The sequence below is a fragment of the Cydia amplana genome, chromosome 17 (genome assembly GCF_948474715.1).
Source record: "Cydia amplana chromosome 17, ilCydAmpl1.1, whole genome shotgun sequence".
Classification (NCBI taxonomy): domain Eukaryota; kingdom Metazoa; phylum Arthropoda; class Insecta; order Lepidoptera; family Tortricidae; genus Cydia; species Cydia amplana.
In genome coordinates this window covers 14,610,423-14,636,782 of record NC_086085.1, presented here as the reverse complement: position 1 = coordinate 14,636,782, position 26,360 = coordinate 14,610,423, and the positions used below count along the sequence as shown (strand labels likewise).

Sequence of the window (26,360 nt, the reverse complement as noted above, 5' to 3'; positions counted from 1 at the left end):
CGAGTCAACCACTTACCGAGGTAAGGTTTAGAATCAATCAATCAAACTTTTATTGATAAAATAGAAGTATTTTACATGAGAATGGTCCCACTATGACGATGGGTAAGTTAAGGAAAAAGTCTTACATACAATATAATATAACCAAGCTTTTCAATCTCCTGCCTTACTTAGGCCACTCAGCAAACTTCGTAGCCTAAACACGGTACTCGACTGAAAAGCTCTCTATTAGGTATATCACACAAAACCAACGAAGGCAATGAGTTCTACTTTTACTTCATGCATTTATTTATAGTTCTTTTTTTTTGCATTAGAAAGTATTAAGCGATCTTGACAGTCTTTTTATTAAAAATCACCATTGAAAAATAAGTCACAGCAAATATGTTAGAATTTGTTGTTGCTTATTCTATTTTTTTTTTTATATAATTTTACATTTTTGATAATATGTTAGAATTATAAAATTTATAAATCATATATACGATTTTTTAAATTTTTTTGCTTTGATAAGTAATACAAACTAATTTTATAAACCGTTTTTCTATATTTTTTTATAAAAAGACACGTCAAGATTGTTTGTTTACCTTGTTTCTAATGCTAAAAAAACGAACTATAGTATGGTACAACATAATAAAAACAACGATTTATTTGCATGCAAACCTGAGATAAGTTGATTTATAGCATTACTTCTCGCTTTTACATCTAAAGTAGGTTACACTTTTGAACTTATTTCTTACCGTAATGTTCTCCAAACATGAATGCTACCTATAAAAACTTCGCTGTGAAAAAGTTATTGCTCGTTCTAACGTAAGTACTGCGAAGTACTTTATTTATCAAGATATATATAGTTGGTCAAACCAAATTGGCAGTAAATAAGAACAAAAAAAACTATACTCCTCCTTTTCTTTTGGGTGCTAGTACTAGTGTAAGACAAAGATAGTATGATTCTCTCTGTCTATGTTTGAAATGAGACAGTCCTTTGACAAACAAATACCTACCATGAGTCAGGAAATAAGCTATCGAGTTGTTTATGGTTAACACAGCCTTTTTTGGGACACTTTTTACGAGTAAACTTAGCAATGACGATGCGTGTTTGAAGTAAATTATATTCTCTAATATACTTTTTTCATGGGCACTCTAATTGAACTTTTTTGTAGAGGTTTATGTATTTATTAAAGTCCCATAAAAGCTTTTTTCTACTCCCGTACCTTTATTTGTCATTTAAAAGGTCGTACACACACCTTTAAACCCCTATGTTATAGTTGTCAAGACAAGTCTTTAGTCTATTCCCCAAAAAAGTATTTGTGCATACACGCAATATCTTTTTGGTACTTTTACGATACTTCGTGTAATCACCACTTAAAAAATATTGTATGAAATACATTATTGCCAACCTAATTTTAATTGTCATCTCTGACAGATGAGTACCAAGTGCATTGCTGCCAATTTACAAAATATTCATTAGGTTCTATAGTAGAAACAATAAAATTGCTTCAGAAGTCAGAAACGCGCATGTGACACCCGTAATATAGCAAGATCCATAGACTACGAACACCGCTTAGCGTTGCTTGTTAGTCTCCATAGGCTACTGTGGCCAAAATCGAGAAAAAAAACTATCCAAAATTGTAATTTAACTAAGAGCAAGTACCAGGGCCTCATAAGTTACAAGAAGGTGTCGCTGACCAACCGGCCATGGGGCGCGGGGCGCGGTTGGCCAAAATCGAGAAAAAAAACTATCCAAAATTGTAATTTATAGTTGGTCAAACCAATTTGTCAGTAAATAGGAACAAAAAAAACTATTTTTATCCTTTTCTTTTGGGTGCTAGTACTAGTGTAAGACAAAGATAGTATGATTATCTCTGTCTATGTTTGAAATAAGACAGTCCTTTGACACACTATAACTAAGAGCAAGTACCAGGGCCTCATGAGTTACAAGAAGGTGTCGCTGACCAACCGGCCGTGGGGCGCGGTGGCCGGGTTTGGTTTGTTTACCTACATATATGTCCTTTATGATTCCACTTGTTAAGTATTATTTTTGTTGAATGAAAAATATTTGTTAAATTTACATTTTTTTTTAAAGTAAGTGCTTGGTCGTAGAAAAAGTATTGTATCCAACGTTGTTTAACTGAGTCAAAAAATACTCGTGGCGTCTTTATTAACAATTTTCGGCTTCGCCTCAAATTGTTACTCACGCCACTCGCCTTTATTGACCCCTCTTAAACAACGGTTGCATAAAATACTATAAACGAATAAAATATAGCATATCTGACTTATTATACCGTGTCCGATGACTCAAAATCCGGATCACAAAAACTATACGTAGCAGAAAATATAAAATATCACTCGACAACTTTACTACTCCATATATTTTTTTGTTCAGATTCAAGCTACATGTACCTACGCAAAGTTTTTTTTTGCTGAATGAGAATTTTTGAATAAGTTAAACAAAGCGTCTGCATTTCAGCTTGGGAAAAATGTTTTCATATTTCTGTCTGTCCTCTTACAGGTTGCAATTCTCAACTAATCCCAATTTTTTTTTTCGATAATTATGTTTTTTTAAAGGTTGATACACTATTAAAAAAAATTAACTTGCGTAGCTATGGTGCTTGGCGAGATCTGCTTACATATAGCCTCTATTTTTATATTTACTAAAATTAAATATATAATCTCTCTCGCGCATGACAAGAGGCCTGTGCCCAGCAGTGGGACGTATATAGGCTCAAATTATTTATCCTCTTTATTTATTTATCTTCTCAGTTTAGGTTCTTTATAATATGAATATAAAAGTAAAATATAAAAACACTTACAAAACAATAAAAAATACATATAAACCAGATATAAACACATTATAAAAAACCTAACCTAGGGTGCCGCCAGCAGCGGGGCAGGGCCCAAGCTGCCGGTGGTCAGGGCCGCAGAGAGAGGAACCGGCGGACTATCCGCGCCGTGTCCAAGATCACCGCCTTCTGCATCTGGCCCTTGATCCAACCACCTAGCGAGAGTCTCTCAAGATGTTGGTCGAGACTCTTCGCTATTAGACCGTTCGCTGAAACAACTATCGGGACAATGATCGTCGAATCAACATCCCACATGGCGGTTATCTCGTGAGCCAAGTCTAGGTACTTACTGGACTTGTCATTCTCATCATGGGGGATGGTGATGTCAACGAGCACGGCCCGGCGTTGCGCTCGATCTATTATCACAATGTCAGGCTTATTGGCTACAATAGTCCTGTCAGTGATGATAGATCGATCCCAATAGAGCGTGGCACGACCATTCTCGAGAACAGGCGCAGGTAAGTACTTGTAGTACGGTACTTCGCGGTCCACAAGGCCGTATAGAAGAGCAAGCTGCTGGTGAATAATCCTGGCTACGAGATTATGTCTGTGCAAGTACTCGCCGTTAGCAAGATGAGAGCAACCGGAAATGATATGCCTGAGTGACTCTCCGGGACGGCGGCATGGCCGACAAATGTCGACCGTACCGTCCTTCAGGATATATTTCCGATTATTATTATTATAATATTTAATCGTCCCCTCTTGTCCTCAGATCCTACGAGCTCACACGCAAAGACAAGTTATTCAAGAACATTGAGAAGATGCAGTACTTCCGCGGCCTGAAGCACTTCGACTTCATTCCCACCACGTTTCTCATGCCCGCCGAGTTCAAGGAATTATGCACGGCGCATTACAGGACCAAAGGGCCGTGGATAGTGAAGCCTGCTGCTTCTAGTAGAGGAAGGGGGATTTATATAGTTAATACTGTAAGTGTTTCGTTATCACAGGATGGATGAAATGGCGACAGGTCACGGGAACAGCCGGGTACTGACTGAGCGAGCAGCCTCCCGAGGAAAATCCTCGGTCAGTCAGGACGTGCCTCGCCCGAGGCAAACGCATATCCGCGTTAAATCTTCTCGGGGCAGAGGTGTAGGGTTGGAGCCGGTCTACCTAGCTTTATTTGACGTTCATAAGCGCATTGTAATTATGCCTACTTGAATAAACTATCTTTTATCTTTATCATTATCCGCGGCCTCGGCCGAGCGCGCCTCGGCCCGAGCCGAGCGTTGTCGGTTTTTGTCCATGCTCAAAGGCGCCTCAGCACGTTTGCCGCGCTCACTCAAGACGGTTGTGTTTTGCCTCGCTTGTTCGCCACATGTTAGCGTCATGGATAAAGTTCAGTGCCTTAAATTTATACAACTATATGGTGAATATAGACGATTATGGGATGCGAAATGTCCCGACCTCATGACATGCGCGGCAGCATCGTGCAACAAATCCTACTGACCGAGGCTGCCTCGCGCGGCAAACGTTGCGCGGCAATTGTCCGAGGTTGCCTCGCAAAGCTGCTCGCTCAGTCAGTACCCGGCTAATCGCTTGCGACGCCCGAATGCCTCTTCGGTTGAAGGTTAAAATGTCAATCAATCATAATACCTGTCGTCATGTATGGATCAGAATGTTGGCCCCTAAAGGTGACGAATGAAAAGAGATTGCATGAAGAGGAGATGAGAATATGTTAAGATGGATGTGTGGCGTGACGAGAATGGATAGGATAAGGAATGAGTATATAAGAGGAAGTCTGAAAGTTGCAACCATAACAGAAAAAGGAAGGGCGAATCGCCTAGCGTGGTACGGGCATGTGATGCGGAAGGATGAAAGTCAAGTGCGACTCAAACGCAAGTCGAACGACTTCGCTTGACAATATTTGGTGACATCGCGCCACTTATGTTCGTAGCGACGTCAGGCGAAATCGTGCGACTTCGCGAAACTTCGCCTGACATACTGGCGATATCGCTCGACTTATTACACACCTGGCGACATGTGTCGCGCGATAAGTACATGTCGAGCGAAATCCGGAAATGTCGCGCCACTTCACTCGACATCTCTAAAGACACATCCAATGCATTATTTTCCATGTCGTCGCTATACTTACTCAACCTCATATCTGCAACAATCATTTGATGGAAATGTCGCTTTTCTTTCATTCGGAATACGGGTGTTTTTGTCATCAAATGAGTGTTGCAGATACGAGGTTGAGTAAGTATAGCGGCGATATGTTATCTGTTTCAGCCCGAACAAATCCCAAAAGGCGAGAACGTGGTCGTCGCCAAATACATAGACAAGCCACTTCTAATCGGCGGACACAAATGCGACCTGCGCCTCTACGTGTGCGTGACGTCGATAGACCCACTACTTATATACCTGTACGAGGAAGGCTTGGTGCGGTTCGCGACTGTCAAGTATGATAAGACTAACAAGAATCTATGGAACCCGTGCATGCATCTGTGCAATTATAGCATTAATAAATATCACACGGATTATATCAAGTGAGTATACATTACATACATATACACGGTGGCTAAAAATTACTAATTTCCGTTACCAGGGAGGATTTGGAATTATACTGAACAACTTTTACTATGGGACCAACCCCGAAATCGCGAAAAAAAAATTACCCTCCCATAGAAAATGGACCAGCCAAAATGTATGAATTAGCCAATTTTTTTTTTTTCGCAATTTCGGGGTTGATCCCATAGTAAAAGTTCCTCAATATAATCCTAAAAGCGTGGTAACGGGAATGCAGTTATTTTTTAGCTACCCTGTATACATTTGTATCATTGTCCTATTTGAGGGTAGATAATTGCTCCTTTACGCTCAATAGGTTTTTTGATTATTATAAGCTTAGGACAAAAATGCAAGAAGAGGGTCTAGACTTATATTATTCTGATCTACAAGGCTATTAAATTTGTTTAATAAGACCTCGGCTTAATCTGTAGTTGTCTATTGGTTTGGTACACGATGTATTTATCTTAAACTAGGTACTTTCTAAACACCACTGTAAATTTTATAATCATTAATCATCTTCTTTTAATCATCTCAAATCATTAATCCAAAATCTATTTTTATCAGATGCGACGACCCAAACGCTGGCAACATCGGCCACAAATGGACTCTATCCGCACTACTGCGCCATCTACGAAAGCAGGGCCGCAACACAACCGCCCTCATGGCTTCCATCGAGGACTTGGTCATCAAGTCCGTTCTGTCCTCGGCGCAGACCATCACGGCCGCCGCGAGGGTGTTCGTGCCTAATTTCTTCAACTGTTTCGGTAAGAGAGAGACACACTGATAGCTTTATATTAGGTTCTCGCTCTGTTACGCCATCTATGAAAGCAGGACCGCAACACAACAGCCCTCATGGCTTCCATCGAGGACTTGGTCATCAAGTCCGTTCTGTCCTCGGCGCAGACCATCACGGCCGCCGCGAGGGTGTTCGTGCCTAACTTCTTCAACTGTTTCGGTGAGAGAGAGACACTGATAGCTATATATTATGTTCTCGCTCTGTTACGCCATCTATGAAAGCAGGACTGCAACACAACAGCCCTCATGGCTTCCATTGAAAATTTGGTCATCAAGACTGTTTTGGTATGAGATTACTCAAAGCCCTAAGGCAAATTTATACCTACTAAGACGCGCCTAAGGCGATGTATGGCACCATACGTTTAATAACTGGATAATCAAAAATTTTAACATAAGGTCAACCGAGGTAAATGCGTCTCTTGTGGTAAATGCGTCATTTGAAGATATCTTCGAAACGCAACATAGTATAACTATTATAGCCGTCTGCATTAAAAGTTCAGTGACCACACTTCAAACAGAGAGGGTTGCAATAGTTCTAAAATGTTCCGTTTAGAAGAAATCTTTAAAAGACGCATTTACCTCAAGCGGCGCATTTATCTCGGTTGACCTTAGTTTACTTGCGCATAATGTACAACGCCATCTACTTCAGCTGGCAATTTGCGGCAACATTAGGTAATGAAATCTTGGAAAAATTAAGAAAAACATTAAGTATTATGAATCATAAATAAATGTCTATTTCTATAATTATTTCCAGAGTTGTTTGGGTACGACATCCTGGTCGACGACATGCTGAAGCCGTGGCTTCTTGAGATCAACTTATCACCCAGGCGAGTAACAACTTAAGTAGATAACTTAACTTTTCCTAATTCTATAATAATCACATTAATCACTCGCAGCTATAAAACTCCACAAAGTTATATCTTATAAAAAAGATCACTACACCTCATAAAACAAAGTCCCCCGCCGCGTCTGTCTGTTTGTGTTTGTATGTTCGTGATGAACTCAAAAACTACTCAACGGATTTTCATGTAGCGTTCACCTATTTATAGAGTGATTCTTGAGGAAGATTTGTGTATAATTTGTTAACCCGTTCGGTGCCGGGGCGGGTCGCTACTCAGTCGCTAGTGAGTAATAAATAAAATGTTTTAATAGCTGCCAATAATTATTTCTTGAATATATTAAAAACGGGTCACTCACGTATTTTAAGTCGAAAACGCTCGACATGTTTCACTCCCTACCGAGGAGTGTCATCAGAAGCTTACTTTTTTAATATGTCTGTGTCTCACGGAAGTTTTGCTATTATAGTAGTTTGAGTTACAAGGGATCAAAATGATATATTTCCGTCAAGGGCGTACATTGAATCCTGAATGAAGCGATGGATTCTACAATAGAATCCCGAACGTAGTCAGAGATTCTAAAGTAGAATACTGAGCGTAATGAGGGATTCAAGTGTTAACGCCCAAGACGAAATAATTTTGATAACGTGTGACACATACTGCTTTTCACATCAACTATGAGAAAAATAAAAAAATCTTAGTGTTGACACAATCTGATGCTTAAACAGATTATTTAAGCAAAAAAAATAATGTGCAAAAAAATGTAAAAATAGTGTGCTAGAACAGAAAAGTGTTACTTTGATCCCTCCTAGCAGGGAAGATAAAGCTCTTTTCCGAATAGGAGGTGTGAAATAGTACATTATTGTCGAGGTTCGGAAGTAGCTACTTGCAGGCTGAGGATTCGTTTTAAACGGACGACCTTGGGAGTCCGTTTAATTGAATCCGAAGCCAGCAAGTAGCCTTCCAGCCGAGTCATATATAGTGCTTTTCTCAAAAATGGTGCAAGAAATAGAAATATTTTACAGAAGCAACGTTCTAATTTTCACGGAAAAAAGTAAAACAATTAAAAAGATTTGCTTCCCGCCTTTAAAAAAAAAAAGAAGTGTATTTTTCTGCTGAAAATACGCCAACGTATTTGAGACACCTAAATAGTCGCGGTACCAACATTATAATAATTAAGTGCTGATATCTGTTTGGCTGTTTAATGGACCTATGCCTTCATTTGATATGGCCATTTAAAGTTTTAAAAAGTTTGGAACTCGTTAAATAATGGAATTTGTATGCAACATTGCAGTCCCGAAATCGAGACTGCAATGTTTTTAACTTTTTAATTTTTGGAATGACCATAAACTACGCACTTCGCAACCTATTTTTTTACCGGTAACGTCGACTTTGCCGTCCATTTTTGAGAAATAGTACATTATTGTCGAGGTTCGGAAGTAGGTACTTGCAGGCTGAGGATTCGTTTTAAACGGACGACCTTGGGAGTCCGTTTAATTGAATCCGAAGCCAGCAAGTAGCCTTCCAGCCGAGTCATATATAGTGCTTTTCTCAAAAATGGTGCAAGATATAGAAATATTTTACAGAAGCAACCTTCTAATTTTTACAGAATAAAGTAAAACCATTAAAAAGATTTGCTTGCCGCCTTTAAAAAAAAAGACGTGTATTTTTCTGCTGAAAATACGCCAACGTATTTGAGACACCTAAATAGTCGCGGTACCAACATTATAATAATAAGTGCTGAACATCTGTTTGGCTGTTTAATGGACCTATGCCTTCATTTGATATGGCCATTTAAAGTTTTAAAAAGTTTGGAACTCGTTAAATAATGGAATTTGTATGCAACATTGCAGTCCCGAAATCGAGACTGCAATGTATTTAACTTTTTAATTTTTTGAATGACCATAAACTACGCACTTCGCGACCTATTTTTTAACCGGCAACGTCGACTTTGTCGTCCATTTTTGAGAAAAAATTATTTCTTGTCCCACAGCTTAGCCTGCGAGAGTCCTCTAGACGCGCGCGTCAAGTCAGCCCTCGTGGCTGACACGCTGACCCTAGTAGGGCTCCCGGCCGTGTCCATGGGGAAAACGGAGGCTGCGCCACAGAACTCACTCAAGATGAGGATCGGAGCGGTACGTTCTCTTGTAATTACTAGCCCCATTCATAAAACTTTCATCATCATCATAACTTTAGAGTTTAGAGCTTTGCTCTTGTCGTTGGAGTAATCGACAATCATATTCTTCCCTGTGCCAGTCTTTTAATTTCCTCACTAAAACTTACAAAAAACTACAAATCTACTGTTATAAAACTTACCTTACTTACATAATTTTTTTGTGTTAACTTTACGGGCCTGATTTAGTTAAATTATGTTTTATCCCTTTCTTACAAATACATAAGTCAAAAATGTCAAAATGACTGATAAAGACAAACGATTCATAGCAAATTCAGGCTAGTAGTCCGTTTATGAATAACTCCATAATAAATAACGTAACTTCTTGAAGTTTAAGTACCTATCCTACCGACTGCGCCAATTCGTCGCCCCATATTTACTCGCCACGCCATACAGTAAAGCCTAAGTCAGTTTCAGTCAAAATTGAAATCGAAATTTTGTGTGATATAATTAATGGACGACCCCCTAGCTCCGAGGAATTGTAGGTGATTTCTGTACACTCTCCGTGTCACATCTTTCGCTTCTTCAGTCTCCAGAAAATTTCCAAAGCACGTGCCAAAAGAATTATCTTTTAACTTTATCGATTTATTTCCCACAGTGTCGGCGCGTACACTCCGCCGAGAACGTGTGCGCGGGTCGAACGAACAAAGCCAGCGGTCAAACCGAACCAGCGGCCTTGACCAGCGAAGAGCTACGTCTAGTGCGAGCGGTGCGGGCGCAGTACGCCAGGCGGGGGGGCTTCGTGCGCATCTTCCCCAGCCAGAACAGCTGGCAGAAGTACGCGCAGTACCTCGGTCAGTACTATACTTCGTTTTTAGCATTAGAAAGTTACAGTAGCAGTTATAGCGGCCTTGACAAGTGAAGAGCTACGTCTAGTGCGAGTGGTGCGAGCGCAGTACGCCCGGCGGGGAGGCTTCGTGCGCATCTTCCCCAGCCAGAACAGCTGGCAGAAGTACGCGCAGTACCTCGGTCAGTACTATACTTCGTATTTTAGTATTAGAAAGTTACAGTAGTAGTTATAGCGGCCGTGACCAGCAAAGAGCTACGTCTAGTGCGAGCGGTGCGGGCGCAGTACGCCAGGCGGGGAGGCTTCGTGCGCATCTTCCCCAGCCAGAACAGCTGGCAGAAGTACGCGCAGTACCTCGGTCAGTACACTATCTAAGCCCTCTTACGCGTATACGTACAACGCGTACCATCTGGCCAACTCTGTTATTGTAACGCCTGCAAAAGAGTCTTTAAGACCAAATTCGGCCTGGCCAGCCACATTCGGGCCCATAGGTAATAAGCTTGATCCGTAATTCCTTAGTTCGCCGTCATCCAAATCGATGAGGAGGGCTATATAATACTATATATGCTATTTAGGTGCATTTCCCTCTGTCTCCGTCTTGACCGTGACTGAGGGTGGAATCACATCTGTCAGCATCGACCCGCATTTTATACAGGGTGCCCGGTAAGTAGTGGATAACCTTCTAACCACCGACAGAGCACCTTAGGCTGGTCCAGAAAATGCACTTATAGGTCTAGTAAAAGTTTCGTGGTTTTCGTGATAATCGAACTTTTCTGTCTTTTTTAATGGCTAGATGGCTCCAATGAAAAAAGACAGAAAAGTTCGATTATCTCGAAAACCACGAAACTTTTACTAGACCTATAAGTGCATTTTCTGGACCAGCCTAAGGTGCTCTGTCGGTGGTTAGAAGGTTATCCACTAATTACCGGGCACCCTGTATATGAGAAATTGCTCGTTAGTATGAAGATGCGTGCGCATGTTTTCAGCTTTCCGATGCGTACGCATCTTCATACTAACGAGCGATTTCTCTTATATAAAATCGGCTCGATGCTGACAGATGTGATTTCACCCTGAGACGGTTCCGACGGGCATGATTGCTTCCTGTCTCCGCCGGGAATAGATCGGAAGGATTCTAATTCCACCTATGTTTATTTCTCACTAGGGATATATGTCGACAGATTAGGTCGTCATTCGGATATTTTGACCGTCACTTTTGTGGATAATTCTTTTCCGGATTGGTTATAAGCTTTGAAAGCATTTGTAAGTGTTTGGTAGAGGTTCCCGTACTTATTTAAAATTATGTAGGTATTTGCACTTTTACGGGATAATCGAACCGGCAATCATAATCTGTAATTTTTACAATAATGTGTCCCTGAGGTGGTTTTGAAAATAAAACCCGAATAATCACTCAACTTACGAGTATGCTTTCTGTTCTTAGCAAGACTATACTCTTGTTGTTGTGTTGTTATAGTCCGTTTTATTTATTCTTTATTACACAATACATATTAGGCGACAAATGGCGGACTTAATGCCTAAAAGCATTTTACCCTTTGCTTTTGTTAGTTTTCATACTGTATAACCATTTGTTCACAGACCCTGTATCCGGCATCCCAGTATGCTCCACCTCCCTAAACAACAACGTGCCATACAATGTGGTCCCGCACAATTACAACCTGCTGGTCCACGCGCATGTGCTACCCCACTTCGCGCACGCCACCGCCGCCACCAGCGCCAGCCTCGCGCCGCAGCCCATGCCCACTCCGAACAGGTCAGTCATCCGTAACCTCAACCACGCACCTGGCGTTCAAAAGTGCATGGACACGTTTCAACCTTAATATTAAGGCACTACGGTCGACATATATCCATGCACTTTTGAACGCCACTGTACGACGTGGACCACTACAATTTAAATGGGTCTCTATTGTTTCCCAAATAGTTTTAAGCCATAATGTATTGTTTGCCAGCATTTTCGTTAGTCATAATTCATTTGATTCAGAAACGCGTCACTTTTCAGGATTGCCATAAAACAAACCTAACCTAAGCTATCTATAGAATAACCTAACGATAATCCTGAAATATAACGGTTTAAATTTTATGACTAATGATAATATGACAAACAATACATTATGACTTAAAACTTTATGGGAAAGAACGGGACCCCAATTTAAACTTATGAGAAATAAAGCGTAAAACCGGTTGAAGAACTGGATTACCTTGTAAATCTTGTAATGACTCTTTATTAGCTCTGTATACAGATAATTCCTCAATTTACTTAGAGTTAGCCCAAGATAAGTCTGCAACGATTTTGATAGCACACAAAGTGCAAGTGTTAGGTATTTATATGTCATAATTGTATAGAAGTTTGACGCCTAAAATAACACTTGCACTGCGTGTGCTATCAAAATCGTTGCAAACTTATCTTGGTCTAACTCTAAATACCTTATTTTTGTAGTCGGTTATTAACCTTTGTGATTGAAAAATGTTAGTTTTGTAATGCTTGTTTACGATTTTTATTATTTGTTGATAATTTGCTCTGCCCCCTCATGTGCCACCAGAAAATGTCACCAAGTCTACCTGCAAACCGGCATCGTATTTTGGATTCGAATGGGACTCAATATTGACAAGCAAAATGATCCGTTCGTGTAATAGAGAGTATTACTGCAATGTTTTGCCGCCAGAGTGCAGTACTAGCGTCTTTAGTAAACTGTAGAATAACTTATACATACTATACCATAAACTGTTTTTTGACAAGTTTTCACAGACAATCAAATATGTCATTGATACATCAAGGCGGTTTGTTTACAAAGGGCCTACCGGGAAACGCGAAATCGAAACTCAGCTATCTGCCTTTTTATCGCTCAAATAATATGCAAGATAGAGAGTTTAGATAACAAAATTTCGACTCTCTCGTTTGCGGTAGACCCTTAGATTGTGACTTATTGTGGGAGTGGCGCCCCCTGCGCAGAGTTTCGCGTAATATTCCCTATTGCTTCAGATTGAAACGCTACGAGGCGGTGAGTATAACTAGTACAGCGCCGGCCATCAGTCTGTGCGAGCACTCGCCGCCGCGCGCGCCCAACGACTCGCGGCACGCCAAGGCGCTCGTCAAGAAACAACTCGCCGACGGGATGAGGCTCACGTGAGTATAATAATGTGTTTATATGTATTTTTTAGGGTTCCGTACCCAAAGGGTAAAAACGGGACCCTATTACTAAGACTCCGCTGTCCGTCCGTCCGTCCGTCCGTCTGTCACTAGGCTGTATCTCACGAACCGTGATAGCTAGACAGTTGAAATTTTCACAGATGATGTATTTCTGTTGCCGCTATAACAACAAATACTAAAAAGAAAATAAAATAAAGATTTAAGTGGGGCTCCCATACAACAAACGTGATTTTTGACCGAAGTTAAGCAACGTCGGGCGGGGTCAGTACTTGGATGGGTGACCGTTTTTTGCTTGTTTTTTGTTGATGGTGCGGAACCCTCCGTGCGCGAGTCCGACTCGCACTTGGCCGGTTTTATATTTTACTTTTATATTCATATTATAAATCACCTAGCCTAAGAGTTCAAGTAAATAAAGAGAATAATAATAAATCCATTTATTCAAGACAACATAGGTCCAACACAATCACATTACAATTTACACAGGATTAACAATAAAATAATGAACAAAATTTCTATAATAAATAACATTGGATTATTTATTATACAGATCAAATTTAACACTAAGAATTTCACAAAAAGATCGTCAAACATAAAAAAGTTGTTTAAAAATACTAGTCTAGAATTTCTAGAATAAAATTTTCATGTCAAAAAAAATTAACAAGAGAAGTAAGTACATACATCGAAACCTGAAGTAACCATGGTTACTAGTACAATTTGACACTAGGTAAACAGTTTAATCGCTTAATTCCGGGTTAGAGGGATGGTGCAAGTGGCGCTAACAATTAGCGAGTAAAACCGGCCAAGTGCGAGTCGGACTCGCGCACGAAGGGTTCCGTACGAATAGGCAAAAAACGGCAAAAAAAATCACGTTTGTTGTATGGGAGCGCCACTTAAATATTTATTTTATTCTGTTTTTAGTATTTGTTATAGCGGCAACAAAAATACATCATCTGTGAACATTTCAACTGCCTAGCTTTCACGGTTTACGAGATACAAGCCTGGTACCTGGTTTACCAAATTTCACGATGAGATTCGAGGGGTTAATATAGTCTGTCAAGCCGGATATGTCAGTAGCAATGTAAAGCAAACTAAAGTATGGTACCTACCTATCCTTAGGAAACGAACAAAAAGTAGTAATGTACATCGAACAACGATTAAGTACCTTATATCTGGGTGACCGAGCTTCGCTCGGAAAACATATAAAAACTAGAAAATGCGCGTTTTCCCAGAGATAATACCTAGCTAGATCGATTTTTCGCCCCCAAAAACTCCCGTATAGCAAATTTCATCGAAATCGTTAGAGCTGTTTTCGAAATCCCCGAAATATATATATATATATAAATAAATAAATAAACAAGAATTGCTCGTTTAAAGGTATTAGATAGATAAACAAAATAGTTCCACAGATAAGATATACATATATGACACACACGCTTTTCGAACAATTCAAACGTAGTGATGCTAACCCTCGATTTTTCAAATTTGCTGCCTTTTTCCACTGACAAGATTTGCTTGACCAAGTATAAATAAAATTATACACCGGGACTTAATCGCGTATCTAAGTTTTAAGATTTACCTCCGACGTTTCGAGGACGGCGTTGTCCCCGTGGTCTCGGCGAAGACTTAGATACGCGATTAAGTCCCGGTGTATAATTTAATAATGTGTAAAAATCGTGAAAGTTTAAATCAGTGTCAAGTATAAATAGTTTATCTACACACATGTCATTACTGCTCTATAATGCGTTCAGAAACCGTAGGAAATGACAAGCTTTATTACAACCAATTTTACTATGAGAACTTTCTTATCTGTGGTAGTAGGAAAATTTGTACTTTAATGTACGAGTACATAGGTAACGTTATAGATTTTTGTAAGGTTATGAGTTTAAATTTGGAACAGCAGTCAAAACTCAAGTGGGTCTCTATTCTAGTATCCATAGATATTAAAACAGTTATCGATACGAAACGTCAATTTAGTACGTTTTTTAAATTAAAACCGCACGATATTTGATCTCGAGTGACATGAGAATAGGGACTTCATTCTTTTGTCTAAGAATTAAAAAAAACTACGGATGTGTGACATGCGTGAAAAAGTTTTCATTCACCGCCATTTGACGTACAGTTTATCTTTTAGTTAGTTTTAAGTATGTGTTTAGATAAAGTAGTGTATGTAACTGTACATAATTAGGCATTAAAACACTCGTGTGATCCTTTTAAGAAACTCACTAACGTTCGTTTCTTAAACCCACACTCGTATTTTAATGCCTCTCATTATGTAGCAGTCACATAAACTACTAGTTTATATGATGCAGGACGGGCGAGGTCCGCCGCGCGTTCGGGTTGTACCTGACGCACGTGCTGAAGCGCATGTCGTGCCCGCCCACGGAGCTGGGCGCGGCGCACGCGGCGCTCGTGCTGCGCTTCCTCAAGCGCGCCTCCAACTCGCTCCGGATGCCCTACAATGTAAAGGTGCACTACTTACTTGCTTTTATTACACATTTCACGCAAACCGACAGCCGTTGTGTCTATTTTGCTTGAAAATTCTACACTGTATCAAAACGTTCAGTGTAAAGGTGCACTGTAGTTAGTTTTACTCGACATTTTCCGCTAATCGACAGCTGATGAGCCTGTTTTCCGTGAAAATTCTGCTCTGCTGCTAGTAAGGTTTACAGGTTGCTAACTGCTTCCTTAAATGTACAGTCAGCAGAAGTTGCTAAGCGGGCTAGGTGTTCAAAATTACCTTCACACGCTCTTATTCTCTTAATAATAAAGTCGCGTCAAGATCACTTTGAAGACCTCGCCCACTTAGCAACTTCTGCTGCTGACTGTACACGGTGACACCAGTACTGTACTGTAGTATGAAACCACATCTTTACCCTTAAACAATACATATACCTACATGGTTCATATACACCGCAGTTAACTTTTGTGGAGCCTAATGTTACCGTGATGCGCAGTGTTGCTCACTTTGTTTACCATCGCCCACACTGTTAACTGACAGTTCGCAAACCTTATTACAAGAGGCATAAGGTCCACCGATAGGCAGTTAAGAGTGTTGCTGTTTACGAAAGACATGGGCGTTTTCTTTTAAACGATTGTTAGTTGGCCCACATAGTATTGATACCCTTACCTAAGTTTCACTTTTAAGGGGCTAAGTACCTGCGTGTTTCATCGATTTTAGACAACTTTTGAATCGTATCTCCTACCTTTGCACCACAAATAGAATTATAATACAAACGGCTATCAGTTCTTCAAACTTTCATCTCCATTCTTGTCAACCAGATTTTGAAAGAAATGAATGCTTTTTTTTATTATTTTTAAAAGCACATTTTTTCGTATTTAGTTTGCTGTGAAGGATCTTAGATATACGTAATCTACATATTTGGGTTCGTCTTTGACGTCTCGAAAAACGTGTCGAGGATTTTAATTTTAACCTAATGAACACAAAAGTTATGGCCAGAAAACCAGTTTTTTGGCCTAAAACTTTGTTCATCTTTGATGCCAAATATCACGAAGACTATGAACTTTGAAGTAAATTTGGGATACTATATTGTTTATAGCCGTTGCTTTTAATATGATAAGCTACAAAAACATTAGAAAATTAAGGGATTCTGATCGAAGGTCATTGGCGTGGGGGTGCCCCTTAATAAGTGTATCTTTCTCTATCTCCAGGGCCCCTCAGTGAAGATGTGCGACAAGGACCGCTGCGCTGTCGTCGCCAAGCAACTCAACGACTTCCTGTACATGTACTATCGGGAGACGGACTTATACACCGACAGCGAAGACAAGGAGAACTGTGTGTCTAACATCAACTTTGCGCAGTTCCTCTATTCTGCCAGGTGAGTAAAAAAGTGACGATTAAATATTATATTGTTATTCACATCGCTGGAGGCTGCATACTTTCGCTTACGGCAGATGTAGGTCAGATAGAAAATTAGATAAGGGTGGTATTTCACCTATCCAATTTCTTTGTCCAATCTGTATTGCATCTCACATTTTGCTTAATGAGAGAGAGAGAGAGACGCAATGAAATTGGTCAGGTGGAATACCACCCTAAGTTAAATTAATCATACATACCGACTAAAATCTTATTTCACGTTTAAAATAGAATAAATTAAATTTGAAAAAAATATGGAAAAGACACTTTTTACTCTTAAGGCTTCTACACACTATGCCGGCGGGTTTTTACCCGGGTATGCCGCCGGCATAATCAGTCCTGGCGAATGCAAACCCGGCGACTAAAACACTCTCCTGGAATACCTTGCCGGCTTGATGGCGGCATTCCTGCCGGCTTTTAGACATTTATCATAGCAATCGTTTCTTGTCTTATTTAATTTAAAATACGACCTGTGAAATGACCACATTATTTCACAGCGAAGCGGACCTAGAGGACGTGCTACTCCTCCAGCTGAAGATGGAGCACTACGTGACCCTGTTCCTGAGCGACACCCGCGCCCCGTATTGCGTGGACCTCCCCCCCTCCAAGCTCAGCGGCACCGGCCGGCACACGCTGCTCAAGTACCTCGCGTGCCTCGCGCCCGTCAACACTAGGAGATACAGGTATTAGACTCGTAAACAAGTTCAAATAGATGTATCATGAAGCTTCGTGAAAGTCAGCTGCCGATCCGTTGGTGAAACTATGAACGATATAGCCACCCAAATACTAGGAGATACAGGTACCTATTAAACTATTAGACCTCGGGCCGGCCCCAAATCCATTAGTCTTTCCTTCCCGGATAACTCGTTAAGTGGGTGAGGTATCATGAAACCTCGTGAAAGTCAGCTGCCGCTCCGTCAGTGGATAAGGAACGGCATGAAACATATTTTTTTTGTAATTTTCTGCCGAAATTACAACTAACTCAATAATCTAAAATAATGAAAGTCATATCTGCGTGGACCTCCCCTCCTCTAAACTTAGCGGCACCTATCAAGTACCTCGCGTGCCTCGCGCCCGTCAACACTAGGAGATACAGGTATTACAATCTTATACTCGTTAACTAGTTCAAATAGATATATCATGAACCTTCGTGAAAGTCAGCTGCCGATCCGTTGGTGAAACTATGAACGATATAGCCACCCAAATACTAGGAGATACAGGTACCTATTAAACTATTAGACCTCGGGCCGGCCCCAAATCCATTAGTCTTTCAAACTCGTTAAGTGGGTGAGGTATCATGAAGCCTCGTGAAAGTCAGCTGCCGCTCCGTCAGTGGATAAGGAACGGCATGAAACATATTTTTTTTTTGTAATTTTCTGCCGAAATTATAACTAACCCAATAATCTAAAATAATGAAAGTCATATCTGCGTGAACCTCCCCGCCTCTAAACTCAGCGGCACCTATCAAGTACCTCGCGTGCCTCGCGCCCGTCAACACTAGGAGATACAGGTATTAGAATCTTATAGGTCGTAAAGTAGTTAAAAGAGATGTATCATGAAGCTTCGTGAAAGTCAGCTGCCGATCCGTTGGTGAAACTATGAACGATATAGCCACCCAAATACTAGGAGATACAGGTACCTATTAAACTATTAGACCTCGGGCCGGCCCCAAATCCATTAGTCTTTCCTTCCCGGATAACTCGTTAAGTGGGTGAGGTATCATGAAACCTCGTGAAAGTCAGCTGCCGCTCCGTCAGTGGATAAGGAACGGCATGAAACATTTTTTTTTTTGCAATTTTCTGCCGAAATTATAACTAACCCAATAATCTAAAATAATGAAAGTCATATCTGCGTGAACCTCCCCGCCTCTAAACTCAGCGGCACCTATCAAGTACCTCGCGTGCCTCGCGCCCGTCAACACTAGGAGATATAGGTATTAGAATCTTATAGGTCGTAAACTAGTTAAAAGAGATGTATCATGAAGCTTCGTGAAAGTCAGCTGCCGATCCGTTGGTGAAACTATGAACGATATAGCCACCCAAATACTAGGAGATACAGGTACCTATTAAAGTATTAGACCTCGGGCCGGCCCCAAATCCATTAGTCTTTCCTTCCCGGATAACTCGTTAAGTGGGTGAGGTATCATGAAGCCTCGTGAAAGTCAGCTGCCGCTCCGTCATTCAGTGGATAAGGAACGGCATGAAACATATTTTTTTTTTGTAATTTTCTGCCGAAATTACAACTAACTCAATAATCTAAAATAATGAAAGTCATATCTGCGTGGACCTCCCTCCTCTAAACTCAGCGGCACCTATCAAATACCTCGCGTGCCTCGCGCCCGTCAACACTAGGAGATACAGGTATTACAATCTTATAGGTCGTAAACTAGTTAAAAGAGATATATCATGAAGCTTCGTGAAAGTCAGCTGCCGATCCGTTGGTGAAACTATGAACGATAGCCACCCAAACACATAGAATAGAACCCCATATGTCTCGCGCCTATTAATATTAATACTAGATGCAGGTATTAGACCCCTGGCCAAACCACAATCCATTACATTAAGAACGATCGTGTCTTTCAAAAAACAACCTTGAAGTTTTTAAATTAGGATAGAATTTTGATTGTCATTGCTGACCCGATATTGAGTCAATGAAAGACCTCTTATTTAATATCTTTCTTATTACTCACTAGCGACCCACCCCGGCTTCGCACGGGTTAACAAATTATACATAAACCTTCCGCTTGAATCACTCTATCTATTAAAACAAGCAACAATGGTTGCACTCCGGGAGTGTCGATAGAAGTGAAAACTCACCTCACTATGTTACCGACGCCCGGTAACACGATACATACGTTTAGCGGAGGTATTCTATTTATTTATTATATATTATTATCATTCTCAAATAAGATCACACTACGGTCCTTACGGTCACGTGATCGGCTTACGCTGTCTCGAGTTTATCATTTTTTCCCCACCTCAAAAAGTTCCCAGCGCCGCTAAAGAAGTTTTCACTTCAAAAAACCGCATCATAATCCGTTGCGTAAAAGATCTGAGCATACATAGGGACAGACAGACAGCGGGAAGCGACTTTGTACTATCTAGTGATTTTTTTTTCCCCAGGCCACCCTCAGACTCCTCTAGCAAAATGGAAGCCGAGGACTCCATGAACTCCTCGATGCCTTCCTTCACCGATTCCGACGTGGTCGTCAAAGAGTCCATGAAACAGGAGAAGCCGCTGCCCCAAGCCCTGAAGTACGCGCGGTCATAGCACAGGACCCTGAGGAACCTCACGCTACCACGCATTAAGTCATAAGGTATCACGCTACCACGCATTCAGTCATAAGGTATCACGCCACAACGCATCAAGTCGTGAGGAGATACCTACTATGATATCTGTGGTCGAAGACTCCGTGAACTCGCTTCCCCAAGCCTTGAAGTACGCGCGGTCATAGCACAGGACCCTGAGGAACTTCACGCTACCACGCATTAAGTCATAAGGTATCACGCTACCACGCATTCAGTCATAAGGTATCACGCCACAACGCATCAAGTCGTGAGGAGATACCTACTGTGATATCTGTGGTCGAAGACTCCATGAACTCGCTTCCCCAAGCCTTGAAGTACGCGAGGTCATAGCACAGGACCCTGAGGAACTTCACGCTACCACGCATTAAATCATAAGGTATCACGCTACAACGCATCAAGTCGTGAGGAGATACATACTGTGATATCTGTGGTCGAAGACTCCATGAACTCGCTTCCTCAAGCCTTGAAGTACGCGAGGTCATAGCACAGGACCCTGAGGAACTTCACGCTACCTCGCATTAAATCATAAGGTATCACGCTACAACGCATCAAGTCGTGAGGAGATACCTACTGTGATATCTGTGGTCGAAGACTCCGTGAACTCGCTGCTCAAAGCCTTGAAGTACGCGCGGTCATAGCACAGGACCCTGAGGAACTTCACGCTACCACGCATTAAATCATAAGGTATCACGCTACAACGCATCAAGTCGTGAGGAGATACCTACTGTGATATCTGTGGTCGAAGACTCCGTGAACTCGCTGCTCAAAGCCTTGAACCTCACGCTACCACGCATCAAATCATAAGATTACAACACTTAGAACCTATCCCGCTACCACGCAATTAAGTCGTGAGATGAGTTTACCTACAAACATTAAAATTAATAATATTGTGTGGTATTTTTCTATGCTTGAATCTCTTATCTATGCTTACCTCGCTTAAAAACGGATGTGAAAACAATTATTTACTATAAGGATATATTTATTTAATAATACCACGTGATAATAAAGGTTTAATATAAAATTAGGCCGCTAGATTTTGGCAGTGTACTTAAGGGATTTTGCAAAAAATCTGGGTATTCTGATGGATAAATGGTTAAAGGCAGCGGCTATGACTAAAGCGGTTTTCACATTCGATGATATACATGCTTCTCCGGTGTGCGAGCGGGACATAGCTATAAGTGCATATCACTGTCTCGCTCACACGCCGGAGCGTCGTGCGTATCCACATCAGTGTGATTACCGCGTAAAGCCAAATATCATGAGACTAGTAGGTAGTCTAAATTCGGGTACAAACGGGCCACGTATGTCTTAGTAAATGTATAAGAATCTCAAGAGGTGTGAAGTTGGTTGAAATTTATCTACTTTGTCATATCAGATAGAGTAGGTAGGTTCAGTTTTGTGTCTGTTCTAAAATTCGAATTTTCTAGATTATCTCAAATAAATGAATTAGCTTTGCATCTTATCTTGAAATAAACTTAATAGTAATATGTAATAATTAAATTATATTTTTAAATAGTATTATACATACATACCTACTGTAAATGTATTGGGATTAGTGGGTTCTTTCAACCCACTTGGTCCATTATCATTCTGATAATAAACTACCTAAAATGTTTCAATAAACATGCGTTAATGTTGGGTCTCTATTGTTTCCTAAACAGTTTTAAGCCATAATGTCTTGTTTGCCCGCATTTTCGTTTCAATTCATTTGATTCAGAAACGCGTCACTTTTCAGGATTGCCATAAAACAAACCTAACCTATCTATAGGATGACGTAACGAAAATCCTGAAATGTTAACGTTTTCAGTTTTATGACTAATGATAATATGATAAACAATACATTATGACTTAAAACTTTATGGGAAACAACGGGACCCCGCTAATGTTACCTGTCTATAGTTTACCAAAGAGAATCGAAATACCTTTATTACCAAAATAGTACACTCCACTAGAAGTAGCATAAACAATCATAGGGTGCTAAAACTATCAAAGGTACGTGTCAATTTTGTTGACCAACACCAAAGTATTATAAAAAACCTGGATTTCTTACTAACAAATGCGGTTGACCGGTCGAAGTATTTTACAGATGGCGCCAGTATAGCGTGCCCTGTCAATACCCAGAATTGTGTCAAATTTTTGTTTTATTTGGAATTCTATATCCTGGATGCCATCTCCTTAATTAAGCCAAATCTCATAGAACAAAACTAGAGAAAGGGGCAAGCTATGATGGCGCCATCTATGCAAACCTTTGACAGTTACCAAACCCATAGTAACGAAATTTATAAATTTTAGATTTTCTCAAAGAATCTGATGTGCAGATGTCTTCGAATATATTGGCGAAATTAAGGCGCTCAATAATATCAGAACACGAGTTGAGTTCTGGGGCCCATTTCTCAAAAGCTTGTACATAACTGGTATGATATTCTATTGCCAATGTCAAAGAATTGACCTTCATATTACAAGATTGAGCCACTTGTATAGTGTAGATTAGAGATGCCACGAATATTCGGCAACTATTCGGTATTCGGCCTATTCGGCCACTTTGCCGAATATTCGGTATTCTGCCGAATGTTGCCTACTATTCGGCCGAATACCGAATATCTGTTGCACCTACTAGAAAAAAAATATTGCACAATAAAAATAATCAAAAACTATGTAGGTATATTTAGAATGTGTTCTTGGAAAGTTGTTAAATACGAAGACCCTTTTTTGAGCATTTGTTGATTACAAAACATTTTATTTTTATCATGAGTCTGTTTTGTTTGACTCTATTCATTAATGCTGTTTAACAAAAATATATCTTAGCTAACGTCATCTAACGTTGAGCTTTGTTAGCGATAAGTTTTCATAATAATAGTGACTCAAAATGTTCACATGTCATGCCGAATATTCGGTATTCGGCCGAGAGAGGGGCCGAATATTCGGTATTCGGCGAAAACTACTATTCGGGGCATCTCTAGTGTAGATATTTTTAATGGCATTCTGTATTGTATTTCACCAAAAGTACTTTTATGTATTCTGTATGATAAAAGATAGCTTCCCATACTTAAATAGACATAGGTATATGGACTGAGACATAACGAGCTAATAACATAGGTTGTTTTACGAACTGTATTTAGCCGCTTTGCTATTTGTTATTTTTTTTACTATTGAGTGAATCAACTTTTTTTGTCTCCTGTGTCACTATTTAAAGCTATATATTTAAATGGATTTTTATTTACCTACTTAATATAATTTTTTTGTGTTAATTTTACTGACTGAACTGTAATAATGTGTTTGATAGACTATGTTACTATTGTCTCCTGGGTAACGGGACAGAATAACATCAATAAATAGTTGATTCACCCAATTAGCCAAGAGTTATTAATAATACAGTTGATAATCCTTTGGAAATACTATTTAGATGAGTATTATTCATTGTTATTTATACTCTAATGGCAAAGTCGCTTCTAAAGCAAATTTTATCACTTTTAATTTTCTGTTAAGTATATTTTTGTATTATTTTAATTGCATGTTAGCATTAAGCAATAGCTTAGTACCTACCTACCAAAAATAATTAAATCCGTATTAAATACATAGAACCAGTTAAATTTATTCTTTAATTCATTTAAACATTTACAGACATTTGTTTGTATTCTGTAAGACACATCGATTTTATTATTATAAATAATTTATAATTTTATTCTGTTTGTTTAGCCGCGCTCGTTGCAATTCTTATGTACTCAAGTAGCTAACGCAATATATTAGTGTTCATTAGCATAGGTACGGAGATTTAGCATATTAGTGTTAGTGATGAGAAAACCGATGCTAGTCCGGATAGGTCACACCTAGGCTAAGGCGCCAAAGTTTATTTATTCACGTCCTTAGCTTGTCACAGTACTCGTGTTGCATGCAGTAACTGGACATCCACCCTTTGACCGCCACAGTCGGTCACAGCCGCAAAGAACAGTATTTATAAATTTAACCTTGGTACATTGTTATAAAGTTTACTATTGCTTGTTATATAACATAGTCGTGGCCGTCAAATGTTTAAAATAGGTTACAATGACGCAAGCGGCATACTTGTTTGCCACATTCATGGTATTAAAAAATATGCTTGGAATACTTTTACTGACAATCCAAATTAGAGTATGTTATATTTTATTTACAATAAAACTTAATTTAATTACTTAAAGCAAATTGATATGTTTTGATTTAAAATTATAATAGTCATAATTAATTTACCACGTAAAATTGTAGGTACTTAACTAATTGTAAGCATATAACAAATTTGTATTTATTGTAAACAAGTATTTTTATAAATTTCCATTGATTGTACCTATACATTTTACCGATTCATGAATTATTTTACATGAGAAAAGAGAATACATACTAATATATTGGAAATAATTTATTAAAACTGTATAATCTTCACCAAAATCCAAAATGTCTTAAAATTCCGTATTAATGCTTGTTTCATAATAGAGTTATACTTCTATAGCAATGTTTGCCAAGCTTTCCTCAAATTACAAAAGATATACTTAAATATTAAATTAACCTAAACTGCTTTTGGGTTAATCAACTTTTTCTTGACACACTTTGCTATGGTTACGGTCTCCTGAGTCACTCTTAAAATTCTAGGTTTTTCGTATTTAAATGAACCAAACTTGCATTTTAAGACCTTTCCATAATGGGACATCTACTGAGCATGTTAGTAGAACATGGTACAGTAGTTCTTCTAACAATCTATGCTACTATTGTCTCCTCGCTGACGGGACAGAATAACAATTAACAACAAGAAATAGTTGATTGACCCTTTTAACAAAATTTAATATTTTAATAATTTGTTGGCTTGATTTTTTTGAATTGAAAATTCTTCATTTACAGTTTAATTAAACTACCTAACTATGTATGACTCAATGTCGAAGAAATATTTTATAAATATAAAACATGTATGGTTTTCCGTGATTTGATCTCCATTGTTTCCATTTATTTTATTTGAATATGTATATTTTGATGATAAACAAATTGAATTATTTTTATATTGTCTTAGCTAGCCTAGCTAGTCTTAGCTATATTTAAATATTGGCTCAGTTTTGTATTGACTCTTACTCCGTTTACGTGCCATATGCTTACCTAAAACACTTTAATTTGTTACCGCAATATTTTAGACATAAATATTACAATATTTTAGTGAAGCTTTGCTCCGCCAAGTACAAAGTGATGAATTTAGTATCCTCCACCAGAAATTTTATCTCCTATTGTGAAATATATTTTGAGCTGATAAATTAAACATTTCATTGAAGTCTTTTATTTATAGTAAATATATTAAAAACGGGTCACTCACGTATTTTAAGTCGAAAAACGCTCGACATGTTTCACTTCGTACCGAGAAGTGTCATCAGGAGCTTGCGTTTACGGTGACGGACCGGCGCAGACTGCGGGCCGCAGCTCTCCGCGCCCGATGACTCGGCGCAGGCGCCGGTGGCGGCAGGGGGGGCGAGAAACTACCCTCATTTATGGCATTATTGTCAAACGATGGGTTGCACACAACACTCACTACGTCACTCGCTAATGGATCGTCCACACTGTCCACCGACGTAGTACCCAAAACAGTTTTCCAGCTTGTAGGCACTGACCAACCACAATCACGGTTAAAATTCGGATGACGACTAATTTCGATAGCCTCCCGTACTTTTCGCTGAATCACAAACTTTTCTTTCGCCAGCACGGTTACCTTATCGAAACGTATATAGTGAGTCGAATCCGAATCCAATACGTGTTCCGTCACCGCAGATCTTTTATTTATGGCCAATATAGAGTCTGTGCGGAAAGAGAAGACTTGTGGATGTATTGGGCCCCATACATTCCACGACTCATCTCTTTCCGCACAGACTACCTTTCGGATACCTACTTGCAATGACATTGTAGTTTTTACCCAACTACGGCGACTACGACTATGGTAAGGGAATGAATCGATTCGACATACCTAAAATCTAATTTTTTATTCGGTAGACTGAAATGACAGTTCATAGTATGAATGAACATAAAATATCATTTCATACTAAGAAATGTCATTTTAGTCTACCGTATTAAAAATTGTTTTTTC

The 26,360-nt window shown here is 39.5% G+C and overlaps 1 protein-coding gene across 1 annotated transcript in view; it reads left to right on the top strand.

The window, feature by feature from the left end:
* Nucleotides 1-20,292, top strand: part of LOC134655841 (tubulin polyglutamylase TTLL5) — a 55,744-nt gene extending 35,452 nt beyond the window's left edge. Inside the window, exons 8-19 of the mRNA XM_063511331.1 lie at nt 3,544-3,757; nt 5,061-5,317; nt 5,901-6,100; nt 6,886-6,958; nt 8,961-9,102; nt 9,739-9,934; nt 11,521-11,695; nt 12,923-13,066; nt 15,400-15,556; nt 16,760-16,926; nt 17,462-17,647; nt 20,087-20,292. Coding sequence (XP_063367401.1) covers nt 3,544-3,757; nt 5,061-5,317; nt 5,901-6,100; nt 6,886-6,958; nt 8,961-9,102; nt 9,739-9,934; nt 11,521-11,695; nt 12,923-13,066; nt 15,400-15,556; nt 16,760-16,926; nt 17,462-17,647; nt 20,087-20,234 — 2,059 coding nt within the window. The 3' untranslated portion in view covers nt 20,235-20,292. The remainder of the gene's footprint in view (nt 1-3,543; nt 3,758-5,060; nt 5,318-5,900; nt 6,101-6,885; nt 6,959-8,960; nt 9,103-9,738; nt 9,935-11,520; nt 11,696-12,922; nt 13,067-15,399; nt 15,557-16,759; nt 16,927-17,461; nt 17,648-20,086) is intronic.
* Nucleotides 20,293-26,360: the final 6,068 nt, after the last annotated feature.